Raw genomic sequence first — 17,547 nt, forward strand, 5'->3', positions numbered from 1 at the left:
TCCCCCTGTGGACCGGGAAAGGGTCCAAGAGAAAAATGCTGCAGTTGACCTGTGCCATGGGTGAGTGGGGGATCATAAACCATTGGACCTTGGACATAAAGTCCACGCCATTACGTAATCCCATTCTATCCTGTCGAAGGCCATCCTCGCATCCAGTGATAGAGCCAGAGCCTCCTCCGGCAGATCCTTGGCCAGCCACACGGCATGAGCCAACATGCGAAGATGATTGTGCGACGATCGGCTCGGAACAAACCCTAATTGGGTATGATGGACCCGGTAGAAAAAAAACCCTTTGAGACGGGCCACCAGAATTCCTGGCGGATCTTGATGTCTCCATTAAGGAGGGAGATGAGCTGTTGGAGTGGAAGCCAAAGGAACCCGTCCGGCCATCTTCCTTCTAGGCATCATCGAGGAAATCCACGACTTCATCCTCCATGAAGCCTGCCTCCCCAGGGGATTTATGATACAAGAGGTTAGAGATGACTTGCGCTATCTCCGCTTTAGGGATCTCTCCCTGGAGTTACTCCCTACCCTTCTCGGTGAGGCCGTGTAAGTGGATTGTCTCGAAGAAGGTACCTATCCTTTTCAAATCCGTAAATATGTTAGGGTAGAGGTCTCGGTGGTAGGTTGAGAATGCATTCGCGATTTCCTGCGGGAGGCTGATAATGGAGTTTGTTTTAATGGCGGGGATGGCCTCGTCGCTTCCCTCTGCTGCAGCTGCGCCACCAGCAGCCTGCACGCCTTCTCTCCATGCTCGTAGTGAAGGTACTTCAATCTTTGTGACACGTATTCCACTTTGGAGGTAAAGAAAGTATAGCGATCTATGCGTGCTTTCTCAAGGCTGCATCTAATGGCAGCTGAGGGATAGGCCATATAGAGATGCGTGAGGTCAGCTATGTCTCCCAAAAGTCTTTGCTGCCGTGCCACTCTGTTTATTGAGCACAGCTGTGTCTCATCAGCTGGCCTCTACTGGTGGCCTTAGTCGCTGCCCAAAGGGTATGAGTCGCGGTCACTGGCCCTTTGTTATACTCTATGTAGGTGCCGACATGGAATTTAAGCTGTTCCTTGCCTGTGGGCTATTTAATGTGGGATGGGTTGAGGCGCCAAGGCTTGTGAATCGATGTTGCAAGGCTCAAGTCAGTCGATACATGGATGAGTGAGTGGTCTGATAGCAAACCCTTAATTATGGCTGCATCGCTTAAAATGGGGAGCTGGGTCCGGGCGACGAGGAAAACATCCAGCCTTGATTGGGAGATGTGCACCAGTGAAATGTAGGTGTATTCTTTGTCTGCAGGATGAAGGAGGCACCACGGAGCATCCTGTTCCACTAGAAGGTTGCACAGAAGGGTCCAATATGCATTGTTGAATGCATCGACCGGACCGGTGCGGTCCAAGATCGCATCCCATGCCAGGTTCCAGTCACCCCTAAGAGCAGATTGGTGGCATCGATCTCTGTCAGCACATGGTTAAGGAACAGGCATTTTTGGCCCCGTTGGCGCATAAATTGCACCTATATATAGCACTCTGTCACCGGCACACACAGTTTTACTAAGGCGTACCAACTCTCTGGGCCGATCAACATCTTGAGTACCGTATGCGGATTGTCTTTCTTATTAGTATAGCCACCCCCACAATTCTGAGGTGTTGTCAGCCTGTCTTCCCGCGGCAGGCGGCAGCAGCTATGTATCACCTTGCCTACCCAGTCACACCGGAGCTTCTCAGCCTCCGCGCTCATTATTTGGGTTTCCTGGAGTAACACTATGTCTACATGTTAAGAGTTAAGGTAAATAAGCACCTTTTTGCATTTCATATAACGTGTAAAGCCATTCACATTCCAAGAGATGACATTCAGTACTTACTGCGGCAACATCTTGAAGTACTATGTCGAAATACTATGCTAAAATGGAACCAAAGGATGGAGGATAAAAGGGGAGGGGAATGCCTCGACTCTCTAAGCGCAGTGTGCGGTCAACCGCTAAGCTGCTTCAGGAGAGATGTGGGGCACAGCTAACGAGTAATGAAGTGAGATGGGAATGGAAGGAGAAAAAGTGTAAGAGAGGGGGCAGAAGGGGGGCACCCATACAGAAGTATATGCCCAGGGGGGTGGGGAGATATGGTACGGAACGGTACCAGAGGTCCCACCCATGGATGGGGAGTGGGGATCAAAAAAGGGGGAGGGAGACGAGGAGGGTAGGGACTGTGCGGAGCCGAGGATGGGTGAGGGAGGCTAATCAGGTAGGAGAACAAGCAAAACTGGCAACATATGTAAAGATGCAGAACCAGACACACAATAACTTAAATCTGCCGGTCTACGGAGTCCGGGCTTTAATCTGGTAAACTAGGTAACAAGCGTGGGTCCTGAGAATGATACCTATGGTGGGAATTATGGCAGCCTGGGTGGGAGGGGTGGTGGGGCGAAGGGGTTGTCCACGCGGTCCCTGCAGCATGGGGTGGGGTAGTACGCTTTACCAGATCTCGACAACTGGAAAAGGAGCAGAGAGGGGAGTAGGAATGTCTAGAATGTGCTGCAAACTCACCCTTCGCAGGTCCCGCAGGAGCGAATGGTTGTATAGACTGGGTTAGCGCAGTGGAGTAGCCTATGGAGCCACTGGGAGGACCGTAGAGGGCATGGAAGAGTGATCCAGTGATGGGTCAGTTTCAGATGCAACCTAACAGGGTGGGCATGATGGGGTGTGATAAGTGTGAGAGAGACTCGACCTGTGCCTGTGTATTCGGAGGGGAGACCAACTCGCCCGCCTGCCCACGGTCATCATGGCTCAGGTTCCAGCCAACCACACCCACTCAGAAGGGACCAACTTGCCAGGCAGCATGGGAAGGCCTGGAAAAGTAACAGTGCAAACTATAACGAACAAAAGCAAACCATCCGTGAACATTAAACGGTGACCATACTCATCAGTCGGTTATGGAGATGCAAGACAACAATGATGCAACAACATTCACTGGGTATATCGTTCATTGGGTGGGCCAGTCTTCAGCGGCTAGCGGGACTTGTGGTGCCCCTGTCCTGCATCAGCCCACCCAGTCTTGCTCACCGTCACACTGCCGCTCTGTAATTGGTGGGACCTGTCCTTGTGTCTGACTCTGCAGAGCTGGGAGTCGTCAGGCCCTGGTGGCAGCATAACCAGGGCTGGGATGAGTGGGGTGGAGGGAGCCATAGTTGTGTCCATGTGCCGGACTTGCAGTCCGTCCAGGTTAGATCTCAGTTCCTCTGGAGTTGGTGGAAGTCCCTTGGTTTGCCATCTTTCGTGACCCACATGCCAGCCGGTTCAAAGAGGCCATACTTTATGTCACAATTGAACAGCAAGAAGTTTGTCTCTTCTCATTTGTCTCCCTAGAGAAGTCCGAGTAAATGTGGCTCTTAAGTCCTTCAGGGTCATAGGGCTCATGCGACCATGCCGCTGCAAGTATCTGTTGCGCCTGTTCGCGGCAGAGGAAACAAGCTATGATGGGCCTCTCCCATGCAAGAGGCCATCGCGGCCGGATTCTGTGTGCCGTCTGCATTTCCAGGGGGTGAGAAGGTAAGCCCTAGTAGGTTGGGTAGCAGGTCTCGAAGAAAACTAGGGACTTCAGTCTTTTCCGGAATTTCAAAGAAGCGGACATTGTCCCTGCGGCTCATGCCCTCTAGTTCAGTGATGTCACACAAGTCCTGGAGTTTGTGGTTTGTGTTTAGGATGTGATTGATTCGGACTCCCAGCACTGACTGGCATAGGTCCAGCCCCTCCACTTTGTCGTGGGAGCAGGTGATGTCCGCCCAGATTGACTGTGTCTCCGCCGTGAGGCCCGTCATCTTTGCTTCCATGACCCCCAATCTGTATCCCACTGCTGTGGTTTCCTTGAGGATCAGGTCCATTGTGTGTTCCGAGGAGCCCTCAGAAGAGGCGGGCCTTGCTTTGGCCTGCATGATGACCTCCGTGAAAAGGAGCTGTTCGGTAGGCTTCCCAGAGGTCATGGCTGCAATTTGGAGGGTCGGTTTTGCGGAGCCGGCATGCGATCTTGCCAGTCGGCTGGCCAGCATGCCAATCCTCCAGGCAGGCAGGAGGCAGCAAACGGAGAAGGAGAGAGGCCACTAGGCGCTGCTGCCCATGCAGTGTGGACCGCAGGCGCTACACATATAATCCAAAGGGGGAAAGGAGAGGGGGCCTCTCAGTGCGCTCGCCTGCCCTTGTGGTGGGGGTAAGGGGGATGAAATGGCATGGGGGGCACTGCAGTCCTCCCTCAGCACTCGTTGAAGTATAGGTTGGTGGGGGTCCCCCAGTGCTCCGTAGGGAGCGGGTGTCCTGCAAGGCCTGTGCTGAGCCTCCACCCGTCCCACTGGCTCATTCCGTGCGGTGGCTGCTCTCACGCTGCCAGCCCTCTGAGTGGAAGCAATCCTGAGGAAAGCAGAGCAGGGAGAGGACCCAGTCCATTCAGGTCTGAAGAGTGCTGAGAAGGCTGCCGAAGCCCACAGGCCAAGAAAGCGGGGCAGAGAACAGGCTTGCACTCAAGATGCAGGGGCGGGCAGCGTTGGTGGCCCCTCATCTCTCGCCCCGTTAGTGTGGTGTAAGGGTAAGTGGGGGTGGATATGTCCCAGTGCAGCCGGCAGGTCAGGGCGCTCTGTGGGCCTGTTTTGTAGTGCTGTTCCCCGGTGCCGCCGCGATTCACTAAGCCGCGAGGACAGTCTTCGAGCCCCAACTTCCTGCTACAGGTTGTCGCAGCAGGAGAAAGGCGCAGCGAGACCTCCCTTCGAGGGCCGCCTCCCTTGACGGAGCAGCAAGATACCGCCGGATGTCGATGCTGCTCTCTCCAAGGGCTCCCGGATCAGCGGAGCCTCCAAGTGAAAAAGTCTGAATTGTCACATTTGTAAGAGTGCAGTGGTCATTAGCTGTGTTGGTAATGTCATTGGCAGCGCTGGACGGGGCAATGGATGTTGCAAGCTGCAGTGGCCTCCTGATGAGGGCCCTGGTACTTATTTTACTATAAATTTAACACTGCATCTATGTCCACCAAAATATAAGGTTTGTCGTGAATAAGCCCTGGTAATGAGGTTCAATCCTGATAAGGTGAGAACCTTAATAATGGGATGACGTGAAAGCAGCAGCACCTACTTACCCTCCTTTTTCAGAATGATTTACTACTCACTACATTGTCACTCTGTGAATCCTAATGGCTTGAATGGTCCTTCTCTTGATACCTTGACCACAATGGTATAGTGGTTCTGAATCAAGCAGACCCAGGTGAAATTAACTGAATAGGCTTTTATGACCTTAAAGACCCAACTGTTTTAGAGTGGGTTTTTCCACTCATGAGAAAAGAACTGCAGTCCACCTCCAACTGAAAGTCACAGTGATGTAGCTACAGTATATATATATCCCAGGCTTAAATAGGGCAGCTTGCCACTGAAATCAACGAATGAGAGATGCCTGTCCTAAAGGAACTTAAAAGTAAATATAGCGTTAAGGTGTGCAAACACTTGCGTCGTTAAGCATTTACAAAAAGAATTGTAGGACAAAATCCACCATAGAGCGTAATGCAGAAAGTTCTGCAGGGGTGGTGCAAGCTTGGAACATTACAGGTTTTCCTTCTTTTGTTTACAGAATTATGGTACCTTAAACAGAAAGGACAGATATCATAAAGAGGAACTGTACTTTAATGAGCATGATAAATCAGGGCCAACCCTTGAACTAAACACATCTCTGGATGGATTTCAAAACGGGAGAAATGTTCAACTAGTGCAGCCCATTCTGACATAGCACCTTACAAGGAAAGACACAATACAGCTTAATCAGTTTGCTGCATGGGCGGTACAAATGGGAAGAGGGTGGAAAAGAGGCCTTCGTCTTGCTGGAAATAGTACCAGGCTAAGAACACCAGTCCATTTCTTTCAGTCTCTCCAGTGGGCTGAACTTTTTTTTTCTTTCCAGCAGTTGCTTTCGAGTCCCACTGATAGGGAGTTAGTATTGAACAGAAAAAAAAATCAGAGTGGCTCAAAATTATGAAAAAAAGTTAAAAGGGACAGGGCACAGAGAATCCAGAACTTAGGGGCTTTTTAGGTCTCGCCTGGCGAACGCAGCGCGGAGCGCTGTCGCCAGCGAGATCTATTGTTGCTGACTTGCCTCGGAAGTGGGACAGGAGATGGGCACGTGCATGGTCTCGGCGGATTTGAGTTGGTGTACGCGCCTACAGCCACGCGGCGTGCACATCTCCTGTCCCCCTTCCCTCGCAAGCCAGCATGCAGTTTCACTTTCGTTAACACGCACGTCCTAGGCAGCCTCATGCTATTTCATTTTGTTTTTTTAAATGCGCACGCGCGCTCCAAACACTTACCGGCTCTTGTTGGGACTCTGCGCTGCTCCTCTGCTTTTCCTGCCGGTCACTGCAGCAACACGCGGGGCTCCGTTTTGCTCACAGGAGCCCCGCCTGAAATCCTGCTTTGTCCACACCATGCACCATTCACGTAGGCGGGGTGGGCTCCCGCCGGACTTCCTGTACTGTTTGGCGTCCCCCTCCCTGGGCCGCACGAGCTCCGCAGCACTATTTAAAAGTCCGGCGGTGTTGAAGTTCGCACACGCCGCCACTGGGCAGGAGCTGCAGAACACGCAAGGTCTTGTCCCCGGCCCGCATGTGTGGAGCTGCTTTCTCTTTTGCTTGTTCTTCCTGGTACCAGCGCTCGCAGGTTCTTGCTGCTTTCCGAAGAACTGGTTAGTGTCCCTGGCTGCGGCTCAGCCCTCTTTGCATTTTTTATTTTGTTTGCAGCAGTGTGTTCTAGTTTAGCTTTGGTGCCAATTAGTTTTTCGTACTTTGCAACCACCTATGAGAAGTCGATGCTCATATGCCAGCTGTAATCTCTGCAGCAGAGCCGCGCCGGCCATGGTGGAGAACGCGAGCACCGCCCATGGAGCCCTGGTGAGAAGGGGGGGTAAGCAGGTCTAAAATCCATAGTCTCGGAGATAATCGAAACCCTCTCCAGTCTGGGGCCAGGAGCATAAACTGGTCACCTTGCCCCGATGAACCCTGTGCTCTCTCCCTGTGACATCGACCCAACTTTGGATACGCCGATGTACCGTCTCTTTGGGAGCTGGAGGAGTACACCCGCTCTCTACAGTATATTTCGTGTTGGCGACCCAGTTACTCTGGTGACTCCTCTTACTCGGTATACACCTCCCCTGAAATGATTCAATCGGTGCGGCCGTGACCCTCAACACTAGCGGGGCGTGGGGGAGAGGGGGAGCGGGGGAGGGGGTGCGACAAACCCAGTCGGGGGCAAAGAGATAAATTAAAAAAATTTATTACCCCGCCTTTTGCTCCGCGTTTCCTTCTTTTTATATTTATTCATCGCAATTACGCTGGCTGTGAGCGCACTCTAACAGATATATAACGTGTTTTTTCCTTTCCGCTTTGGGGAAGTGGTGGCAGCTGTAAAATGATCACGTGTCTCCCTTGTCGGTTCTCACGCTAGCACCTATTGTTCACTTCAGTCTGTTTACCAGGAAAGGTGCAGGGTTGAGAGAGGCCAGGGTGTGTGATAACACGCACTGTCCAAAGTCCGCTTTCTGTGTTTTTCTGACACACAGATTACTTCACATAATGCTGACTGACATCTCGGTTCCCTTAACCTACACCTGCTCTCACACCAAGCTACGCTGGACAAAAAAGCCAGACTGTTGGTGTGCACTGTAGCTCGTCGTTTCTTTTATTACAAACACAATTTCCCTTTTTTTTCTGATGGACACTGTTTCTGTATCCCAAGGGCTGTGTACATCCTGATGTGCTGCAAAAAGAAGTTTGCATCCAAAACGGAATCCCGGGTGTGGGGCAAATTGTGCACTAAGGGTTTCTACTTGAGTTTGGAATGGATTGTTTCTCGCAGCCTCGCAGACGGAAACATGAATGTATGTGTGTGTGTTTGGTGTGTGCGTGCCTGGGCGTGTGTGCGTATCTGTGTATGTGTGCATGGCTGTGTGTGTTTGCCTGTGTATGTGAATGCATCTGTGTGTGTATGTGTGCGTGCCTATGTGTGTGTGTGCCTGGGCGTGTGTGCGCATCTGTGTGTTTGCCTGTGTAGGTGAAAGCATCTGTGTCTGGAGATGTGTGCGTGCGTGCCTATGTGTGTGCCGGTATATGTGTGCGCATCTGTGTGTGTGTGTGCGCGTGCGTACCTGGGCCTGTGTGTGCATGCCTGGGCGTCTGTGCGCATCTGTGTGTGTGTGCCTGCCTGGGCGCATCTGTGTGTGTGTGCATGCCTGGGTGCATGTGCATGCCTGTGTATGTTTGCCTGTGTATGTGAAAGCATCTGTGTGTGTGTGTTTGCCTGTGTATGTCGAAGCATGTGTGTATGTGCATGCCTATGTTTGTGTGTGTGCGTGCGTGTCCAGGGCAATGTAATCCTGCACTTCTGTCAAGATTAACATAACAATCATTTGCAATGCAATAGGTCTCGCATTATTAAAGTTTGAGCTATTGGTGTTGCATTATTTAGCAATGCCAATATCTCAAACTTTAATAATGCGAGACCTATTGCATTGCAAATGCTTGTTATCACTGGCGCAGGTAAGATTTGAGAATAACTAGGACTGTACCGGAGACATTTTCAGAAAAGGGCAGCTGCCAAAATGTCTAATGTGTTGAAGATGGGTAAAATACACTGAATAGTCTGGCAACATACAATCCAGAAAAGGCAAGTTAGAACCAGCAGCTCACAATGAGGGGACTGATCAGTAAGAGCACATATGAAAACATTGGATCTGTATTCAACTCATTGTCATGTGAGGAGTTCGGTACACTGTTGAGCACTGAGGCTGTATAATGCCCTCTTTCATGACAACATTGCAGTTGTGGCTCTTCTGACGTTGTGGTCTGTTTTTTCTGTACCATAGATAGTATTTCTTTGTTGATCATACAGGCTGGACACCAGTGTCTGCTGAAAAATGCAAGTTTTATTGTGCTGTTCTTGCTGGGGCTCTTTTAATCTTTCTTGTCCCATTGACGAGTGTTACTCGATTCACTAGGGCAGATGATCGATTGTGCATGCTGGGGCAGGATAGTTGATTGTCAATGGACAGGGCTGCTGTGCCGGGCCCACCAGATAAGAAATCCAGGACTGTTCAAGCACCGCCGTTATGTACAACACCTGTGTGTTCCTGTTGGGAATATTTCACTGGTTTGCAACATAGGTGCTGAAAGCTCCTTGCAATAGCCACATTCTGTACATTGACTGATTCTGCCTTATTTTCATGTTCATATAAAGTTAATTATGAGGAATGAGATGACAAGACTAAATGCACTTAAAAAAATGATGAACGGTAATAAAGCACAAGAGCTGCAGGTATGAATCAGACCGAGGGAACTCAGGAGCATACTCTTTCTTGACGAGCTGCTGCTTTTGGTCTTCAAGGCTCTGGTGTCAAACAATGTACTATCTCCAAATCCATAAAATGAAATGTGGTCAAAGATCAACAAGATATTCCATGGCAGTCATCCTTACCAGCCAGCTGTGAATGGCCCTCTATTCAGTTGACCCCAGTGTTCTAAGTTTTACTACCTTGTTTTACCAAACAATCTTTTGCTGTATGTTACCTCCTGAAGGTTCACTACCTTAGGGTTGACTATCTTAATCTACTACTACATTGCAGTCATTACCTCAACTGCAAGGATATTGCTAAGGTAGGTTTTAAATGTAATTTTAAATAAATAATAATATAAAATATATATATATTATCCCCCAACCCTAGCACTTTTTAAAATTTAATGTAAATAATAATAATCCACATTTATAAAGCGCAAACAATCACCCGTAAGGGTCTCTAGGCGCTGGGGGCCGTCCGGAAGATTAAGCAAGCTATTGCCCAGAGTCACAAGGTTCTGGGCTAATCTACCGCCGGCGATCGAACCGTGATCCCCAGATTCCAGGGTCAGTCGCCATGGCCGCAGCACCACACCTCTTCCCCTAAATGAAATTGTTAGCCTAACCCTGTTGCTCATCCCAATCTGAGTCCTCCATTATTGTTCCTATAGTTAAATTTAAAGTAATTTTAACCTAACCCATATGTCAACACGAACACATCTTTAATTAAAATTAAACTAGAATCCTTACCCCATCCCCAAGCCTATTTCTATATTGTTTATTTATACTTAAATTAAATAAAAAGTGACCTTAACCTAACCCTCATTACTGACCAACCCCCTAATTATTTCAGATGAAAGTAAATAAAAAGTAACCATAACCTTCACCCTCATACCGACCGTAACACTGGAGCCATTTTAATAAAATAACTTACTTTTACCTAACACCACTTGTAACCCTGTCTTTTAATGCTGGAGCTCTTTAACATTGCAGCAGCTCCTCACAAGTATGTTGCTTGTGTCTTGAACTTACCGCCTAACTTCTCCTGTGCTGACCTTCCGACTGTTGAATGTTGGGAGCGGGTGGCAGACAGCTCTCATCTTGGTCATAGCACAGTGGGACGCTGGATTTCCTGCCTGCGTGCTAATAACCAAGCAGTATTTTCACCTAACTGTCTCAGGAGCAAAACCAATCTGTGTTGCAGACAATCATGTCCGGGCCACCCATCACGTGCAAATTTGCCAGTGTTTCAGTTATTCTTTTATTAACCTTGGAATAATTAATAGGAGACACCAAAGCTTTCCTACTATTTGAGAATGTCCTGGGTGTGCATAAAACACACCTGAACTAGTCTTGGTCCATAAATCCGATGGAATTCATGTGATTGATCTGAATACCAAGGTCTACCAGTGTTTAATTATGCAAATCTAGAAAAATCAGGTTATTGATGCTCCTGGTAACTTGTTATGGATCTGACTGGTCTGATGAGGATGCTTTCTGAAGAAGGGAGACTACTGTTTAATTTATCACAGTAGGTCCAGTTGTAGTAGGCAAATCTTTTTCACTGCCAGCGTTGGAAGAAGCCTTGCTGTTGCATTTTTGTCTATCTTTTCCAGACCATTTTTTTGCAGAATATTAGCTGAATCTGTAAGGATCCGTGTTTTTCTCACATCAATATTTTCAGGTTGTTGGGATACATCATTGCATATTTTACTTGTCTTTCCCGAAGTATGCTTTTGACTGGTTTGAATGTGCATTTTGCCTCTGTCGCCAATTGTTTGAAATCTGAATAGAAGATTCTTGCCCCTTGGTGTCTTGTATCCTTTTTTTCCCCCACAGACCATATGCATAACCACATCCCTGTCATGGTGGTTTAGCAACTTGGCAATTATGGGACTGAAAGATGCTCCAGGCAGGGGAATAGGGCCATGGAACCGGTGTGCCCTCTAGACAATCAAGGCATCAGAAAGACTAGACATCAGAAACTCTCTTCTTGGCCATGTCCAACCTGGTTGCCTATTTGTTTGTCCATGCTTTCCTTGCGGTGATCCATTCTAATGAATAATGTGTCGATTTTGCCATCAGGCGCCACTAGTCTGTTGTTCATTTCCAGAGGAAATTGCCTCTAGTCAATGCTGTCCTCCAGGCATTGTGTATGATATTGGTCTTGGGACTCTACCGTTGGTCATCTGAGCTTGCCCTGCTGTCCTTTTGTGGTCAAAGTACAGCTTAGTCTGTTTTATATCCTCATCTGTCACTTTTACAAACTGTGGCACTTGGTCGCTTTATATGCATGTTAAGCAACCGCACTTTGCATTCTGTATTTCTTATGGCCATTATGAAGTGTTGTTGGCTAAAGACCCAGTATTGGCTTAAGTGGACCCACTTGGTATGGGGTCAATTAGTGGCTGCAGCTGATGTTCGATCAAATTGGAGTTGTCTTGCAGGATCTTATATAGATAACACAATATTTTAAACAAAAAGATATGGTGCATTCGAGCAATATGCCACACCGTATATAGGCGGGTTAGTAAGGCGCCAGGATTCTTCCAGATTACAGAAACATACAAGCAAATTGTTTGCAGCATTCTAAAAATGAGCTTTGTTGGCAGACCATGAGCTATCAAAACAGTCAGTGGCAAGACAATAACGTCTGCCTTTAATGTGCTAATGAATGCATACATCATTTGTGCATGCCTGTCTCTGTATACATTAATACGTTCAAGCCAGATGTATTCGCTTTGCCAATGCTTTTTTAAATGGATTTTATCTCCTATGGTTTATAGGTGATGGAATGGAAATTATACTTCCTAAACCTAGTTACATTTAAGAAATGCTAAAAATGTGTTTGATTGACAGTATCCTCTGAGTAATGTCTCAATTTTGAGGGCCTCAGCGTAAAGTGCATGCTTTCCTGTTATTGATTGGGGTGTTTACTAATTGGGGTTCATTTGCTGTGGTAATCAATGTGATATACATTTTGTATAGCAGACTTCACTCTGGAATCTTTGAGCCCTGGGGCAACCAAAGAAAAACTAAGCATAAGCTGTGTGTACACACAGAGCTAAAGTCTGTGAAATGTAAACATACCGTTTAGCTATTTTCCGGTAATCATTAATTTTTTGCTTAGAATGTACCTAAATGTGTGAATATTCAGGTGAAGTTGTACATATAAAATTCCATATGCATTATTTCTACCTTTCTTTACTCCAAGGCGGCAGCAGCTGAGACTTTTAGACATGACAGGCCTACAGGATGGAGGAATCGACCCCGAAGCAGTGAGTCTCTGGTCTCAAACTGTGACACTAGCCAAAGCCTGCATTGAGGCGTCAAAGCGGCAGGGCGAAGAAGCTAGGTGTGTATGGAAGCGGAGGAAGGGAATGGGGAATACCTTGGTACCTGCACCTGCCCCCGAGGACCAGATGTATGTGGAGGTGCGTATGGACCTGTTTGTGAACAGCACTTCTGCCGGGGTTCTCAAAGAGGCCTTGCAGGTCAGCAACAACAGCCCTCTGCGCTTGAAGTGCCGGGATTTCCGAGCTGAGGAGCTTCCCATCCGCAGCACAGTGGAGCTTTTGGAACTCCTGGATTCTGGAAGTGTTCGCCAAGTGGACCTGAGGTTTAATAATCTGGGGCTCCCTGGTCTGAACATGCTGCTTCCATATATGGCCAAGTTTACAGGCCTGCTCAGTTTGAAATTGCCTTACAATAACATTGATGTCAGAAGATTGTCTGCTGAGATGGATAAAGGCCTACAAAGTTTTGCCACCGAGCTCGGGAGACTGTCCAGCCTCAAGGAACTGAACTTGGGATCATCAAGACTCTCCGGAAGACTGAGACAACTGCTTAGGTAAAAATCACTGAACTCCAGACACTTTTGTTCATGGTGCTGTGTATGTGCACTAATGTATTTTTTTTTTTTTTTTTTGTTGGTTGATTTTAATTGCTTGATAGGAATGTAGCCCGTTGAACAGTGAAGGCAAAGTTAGGAGGGATTGTGGTTGGAGGTCATGATGAAAATCCAGCGGCAAATGTTCAGATCAATACATGGGTTAATGTTTTCTGATGGGATGGGAGACTTAAAAGTGCAAGGATTGGTTAAGTGATACCTCTGTTAGTAGAGGTTTCTCATTCACTCTGTGTGGTGTATATAGGTTGTGGCGATGAAGGAGCATGAGACTGTCACATGAGGCCAATGGGTTCCTATCGGATGGTGAGCCTGATTTAATTGACCATTTTTAATGCACTGTGCCTTCTGGTCGCAAAATCCACTGATAGCAAAGCTTTTTAAACTCTGCATCAAGACTTTTCACCAACTTCTGATATAATAGTCACGTGTGTGACCTGTCAAAAATACTCCTCACTGGCTCCGACTAGGAAAAAATACTAATTTAATGTTAATATAGAAGTCTTTCAAAACAAGGCAGCCAACCTCCATCAATGACAGAAGATCTCACAGACACTTTGAACCTCCTTATTTTTTTTTTTAAGCACTTACATTTTTGATCTTTGCTAGTGTTCATTGAATTCCTCTCCTTACTCACAGGGTATCAGATGTTCATATGTAATCCTTCTTGGTGCTCACCTACTTTTCTGGTCCTCTTTGCTAAGGTGTTTAAGTCTTTTGAGAGAAATGGCAATTTCCAAATTTCCTAATGAAAGAAATCTCTAGTAGCATCTTTGCATTTAAAAATATTTCCTTGTCGAAAGGCATTTCAAGCAGAAAGCAATAGGCTGACTTTTAGAGCGCAAGATGCCGTAAACTACAATGCACTACCAGCTGCTGAGCACCGCCTAGGATTGAATCAAGCTGATGAGCCTGGGACAAGGTGGAATGACAATCGCTCGTTTGGTGGGTATTGATGAAAAACACTCGGTTTAAATTTTGGAACAACTAGAAGAAGTTCATGTGGTCAAATCAAGGCTGGGTCTATAACCTCTGTTTACCGAGGGACCCCAAAGATAGTCCCTGTCTGGCTTGATGACCTTTCAATCCAAAATTGTCATCGTACACAGAAGACACACCCTAATGCAACACTGAATTCTACTGAGTCTACCATTAGCATAGCTTTCAAGGTTTCAGTTTGCTTTAGTGTGACATTTTCACAACTTCAGTTTACTTATGAGTGACATTCAATGTTATGAGTGAGAATTTCTCCTTCTCCTGCTTGGGCTTCCTTTACTGTGTTGTGCCTCTCTTATCACACCTCTCATCCTTGTCCCGCCTGTCTCTCTTTCCTTTCAGGCACCTCTCTATCCTTTTTATCCATGTTTCATTTCCCTTCGCACCTTTTCATCCCTCTTGATCTTTGTTTGTTTTCCCCTCACCGCCCCCCCCCCCCCCCCACCCCCATTTTGAGTGAATCCTATGCGGATGTGGTCCTCCTTGATCTACAAAAAGCTGTTTATGTAGCGAGATGGTCAGACAGCCTTCTGCAAATTCCTATCAGAGTGCCGGTGACTTCACCTTTGCAAGTGTGAGTGTAAGGAAATTGTGGCACTGATATGCACCTGGACGAAAATAGCATTTTGGAAGCAGGGACCTCGCTCAGCATTCTTAGTCCGCTTGAGCCAGGCAAGGTCAGACAGTGGACAGAATACAAAGAGGAGGGGTAGCCTAGAATAAATGGAGGAATCAGCAGTGTGTTAAAACAAGCAGCAGCAAGGAAAATGTAAGTGTTATATAGAATCTGACATACAAAAGAACAAAATCATTTTTCCTTCCTGCCATGCGTATCAAACACAGAGATGACTGACGTAAGTTTGGGACACAAAGCATGAACAAACAAGCATTTACAATGCTATAGGTCTTGCATTTACACAAGTTTGAGCTATTGGCGTTGTAAATGACAATGTAACACACAACAAAAGCTACCCTATTCAGAAAACTGATTTCTAATACAAATAGAGGCACATTATGCCAATGATTAGGTGGTGTTGGACATTACAAAAATTGTATGGACTGGCCTCACACACCACCAGGTGTCATGCTTCATCATCGGCTGTCCTCGCCCTTTAAAAACCGCGTTTGATAAAGGGTGGGCCTGCACCTGGAGACAGGGAGGCACTTCTAACACTAAGTGGGGGCTCGGGCTGAAAAAGTGAGTGAGTGATTCTAAAAACCGATGCGCAGTACTGCGTAAAATATTTAAATAATGCAGTTTGTGCTCGATATTAAAAGGGGGATTTTTCGGAGACTGGGGGGGGGGGGGGGGGGGTTAGTACCCCATCTCCATCTGTGTTGCCAACATGTTTCTGCCTAAACGGCCCGGGGGCTCCATGGCATTCATCAGGGCGTGAAGAGAAAAGGGCTCCAGTTTCGTCTCCGAGAGACAGAGACAAATCCACTATTCGTAGGTTGCCACTAATCCAACTCTTACAACTATGTTTCAAGACACCTGTAAAGAAAATAGTATATGACATTTATCAGCAGGATTGCATACAATGCATGGCGTAAAAAGAAATCAGTCTGAAAGACTTGCACACAACACAATTTGGAAGTGCATGTGGTGAGCACACGTGTCACTGCAAACGTAGTGCTCAGAAACTCAAGTAGTTGTAAGACCAGCTCACAAACTTACCCTATTTCAGGTGTGGGATTGTCCCATGGGAAGGGGGAAGAGGGACCCCTGTAGTCAAACTCTGGGGGACCAAGTCAACAAAATATGCAAGACCAAAATTCTGAATAAATGCAATAAGATCTGAATAATTGCATAAGTTGTAAAGGAGAAACAAATATTTGCTTCTTCGTTTCATCATCCATCCATCCACACTCTTACTTCGTCAAGGTGCGTCCCTCGCTTTGTACCTATCGTCCGTTGATTGTAAATGACAATGTCTTTTATTTATGTTTTGGTTTTTAAACATAAAAAAAGGCATTGTCATTTACAATGCCAATAGCTTAAACTCTCGCTAATGCGAGACCTATTGCATTACAAATGCCTGTTTGTGAAAGCGCCCCATGCCGTGCTTTCACTTTAATGGCAGACACAACCCTTTCTTTAGACGGCCTGCGTTTAAAGAAAGGTGCGCAGCTGCCATTAAAGTGAAAGCGCGGTATGGAACACTTTTACAAAAAAAAAGCATTTGTTTAAGTTAACAAAAGCTTTGATTTTTATGTAAAAGCCCCCCCATGCCGCGCTTTGACTTCAATGGTGGCCGAGCCCCTTTCTTAAGGACGCAACTTGTCTATAGAAAGGTGCAGCTGCCATTCAAGTGAAAGTGTGGTATGGGGCGCTTTCACAAAAAAAAAACATTTGTTAAGCAGCATAGCGCGCGCAGAAGTGCTGGGCTGTGCAGGGAGCATTTTTCAAAGATAAAGCGCAGCGTCCAGGATTGGGCACGCACGGAAATTAAAACAGGGTGGGTTAGGGAGAGCCTGTCGTGCCTGCAACAGCAGCTAGATTAAAGACATTAAAGAAAATAGTGCTCACATACTGTAGATAAAACAGACCGTGTAACAGCACAAGTGTAAAGTCCAGTCCTTTTGGGGGGTTACAAATGCAGACAAAGCAGTACTAAGGAGGGATACTAAGCCTACTCATGAATCAAAAGCAACGATTTAGAAAGGTCAGTAACAGGAGCCAATGTAAAAGCTGGGCGGGAAATGGGCGGAGCTTCAAGTCCATACCTGAATATAGGATGCCTCCAAAGCAGCACATGCGCTGCCCAGGCTCGACCTAAATATGTAAGTGCATAATTTGCCATGAGATTAGCAGGGTTGAGTTTGACACGGGACACTAGAGGTGCATGCACTGCTGTGACTGTGACACTGATTTTAAACTTAAATAAACAATCAGTCTCTTGTGTTTCGTGCTCTTACTTCAGTGCATGTCTGACTTCAGTATCTCGGTAGCCTGGCTGTCTTTACTTCTTCTCTCGTCATACGTGACTTTTTGCCGTGGGAGAACATTTGACTCAAGCTACAACTTACTTGAATGAAATGTCACTGTTTCCGGCTGATTTTCAGCAGGGCCTTGGTGAACTGACTGTTTCCTGCTGCAGTCTGGGTGCACTGGCCAGACTGCCACTGTGTGCCTCGCTCTGACAGTTCAGCCAACTCTGGAGAAAGTGCACAGTAGAGCTCTGAGCTCTAGTATTGGGTGCAACACTTACTGCCATTAAAAACTCTGATACGTGCAATGTGCTGCTGAGAAGGCCGGCTGTGTATCCGGTACATGTGGTTGTCCAGGTGCGGAAATGACCCT

The 17,547-nt window shown here is 47.0% G+C and overlaps 1 protein-coding gene across 2 annotated transcripts in view; it reads left to right on the forward strand.

Annotated features, from left to right (window-relative positions):
* Nucleotides 1-17,547, forward strand: part of LRRC14 (leucine rich repeat containing 14) — a 62,701-nt gene that overhangs the window by 18,792 nt on the left and 26,362 nt on the right. For both annotated transcript variants that reach the window (XM_085604670.1, XM_085604671.1), the window contains exon 3: nt 12,555-13,190. In XM_085604670.1, the coding sequence (XP_085460796.1) occupies nt 12,555-13,190 (636 nt within the window). The remainder of the gene's footprint in view (nt 1-12,554; nt 13,191-17,547) is intronic.

The sequence above is a fragment of the Triturus cristatus genome, chromosome 5_1 (genome assembly GCF_964204655.1).
Source record: "Triturus cristatus chromosome 5_1, aTriCri1.1, whole genome shotgun sequence".
NCBI lineage: Eukaryota > Metazoa > Chordata > Amphibia > Caudata > Salamandridae > Triturus > Triturus cristatus.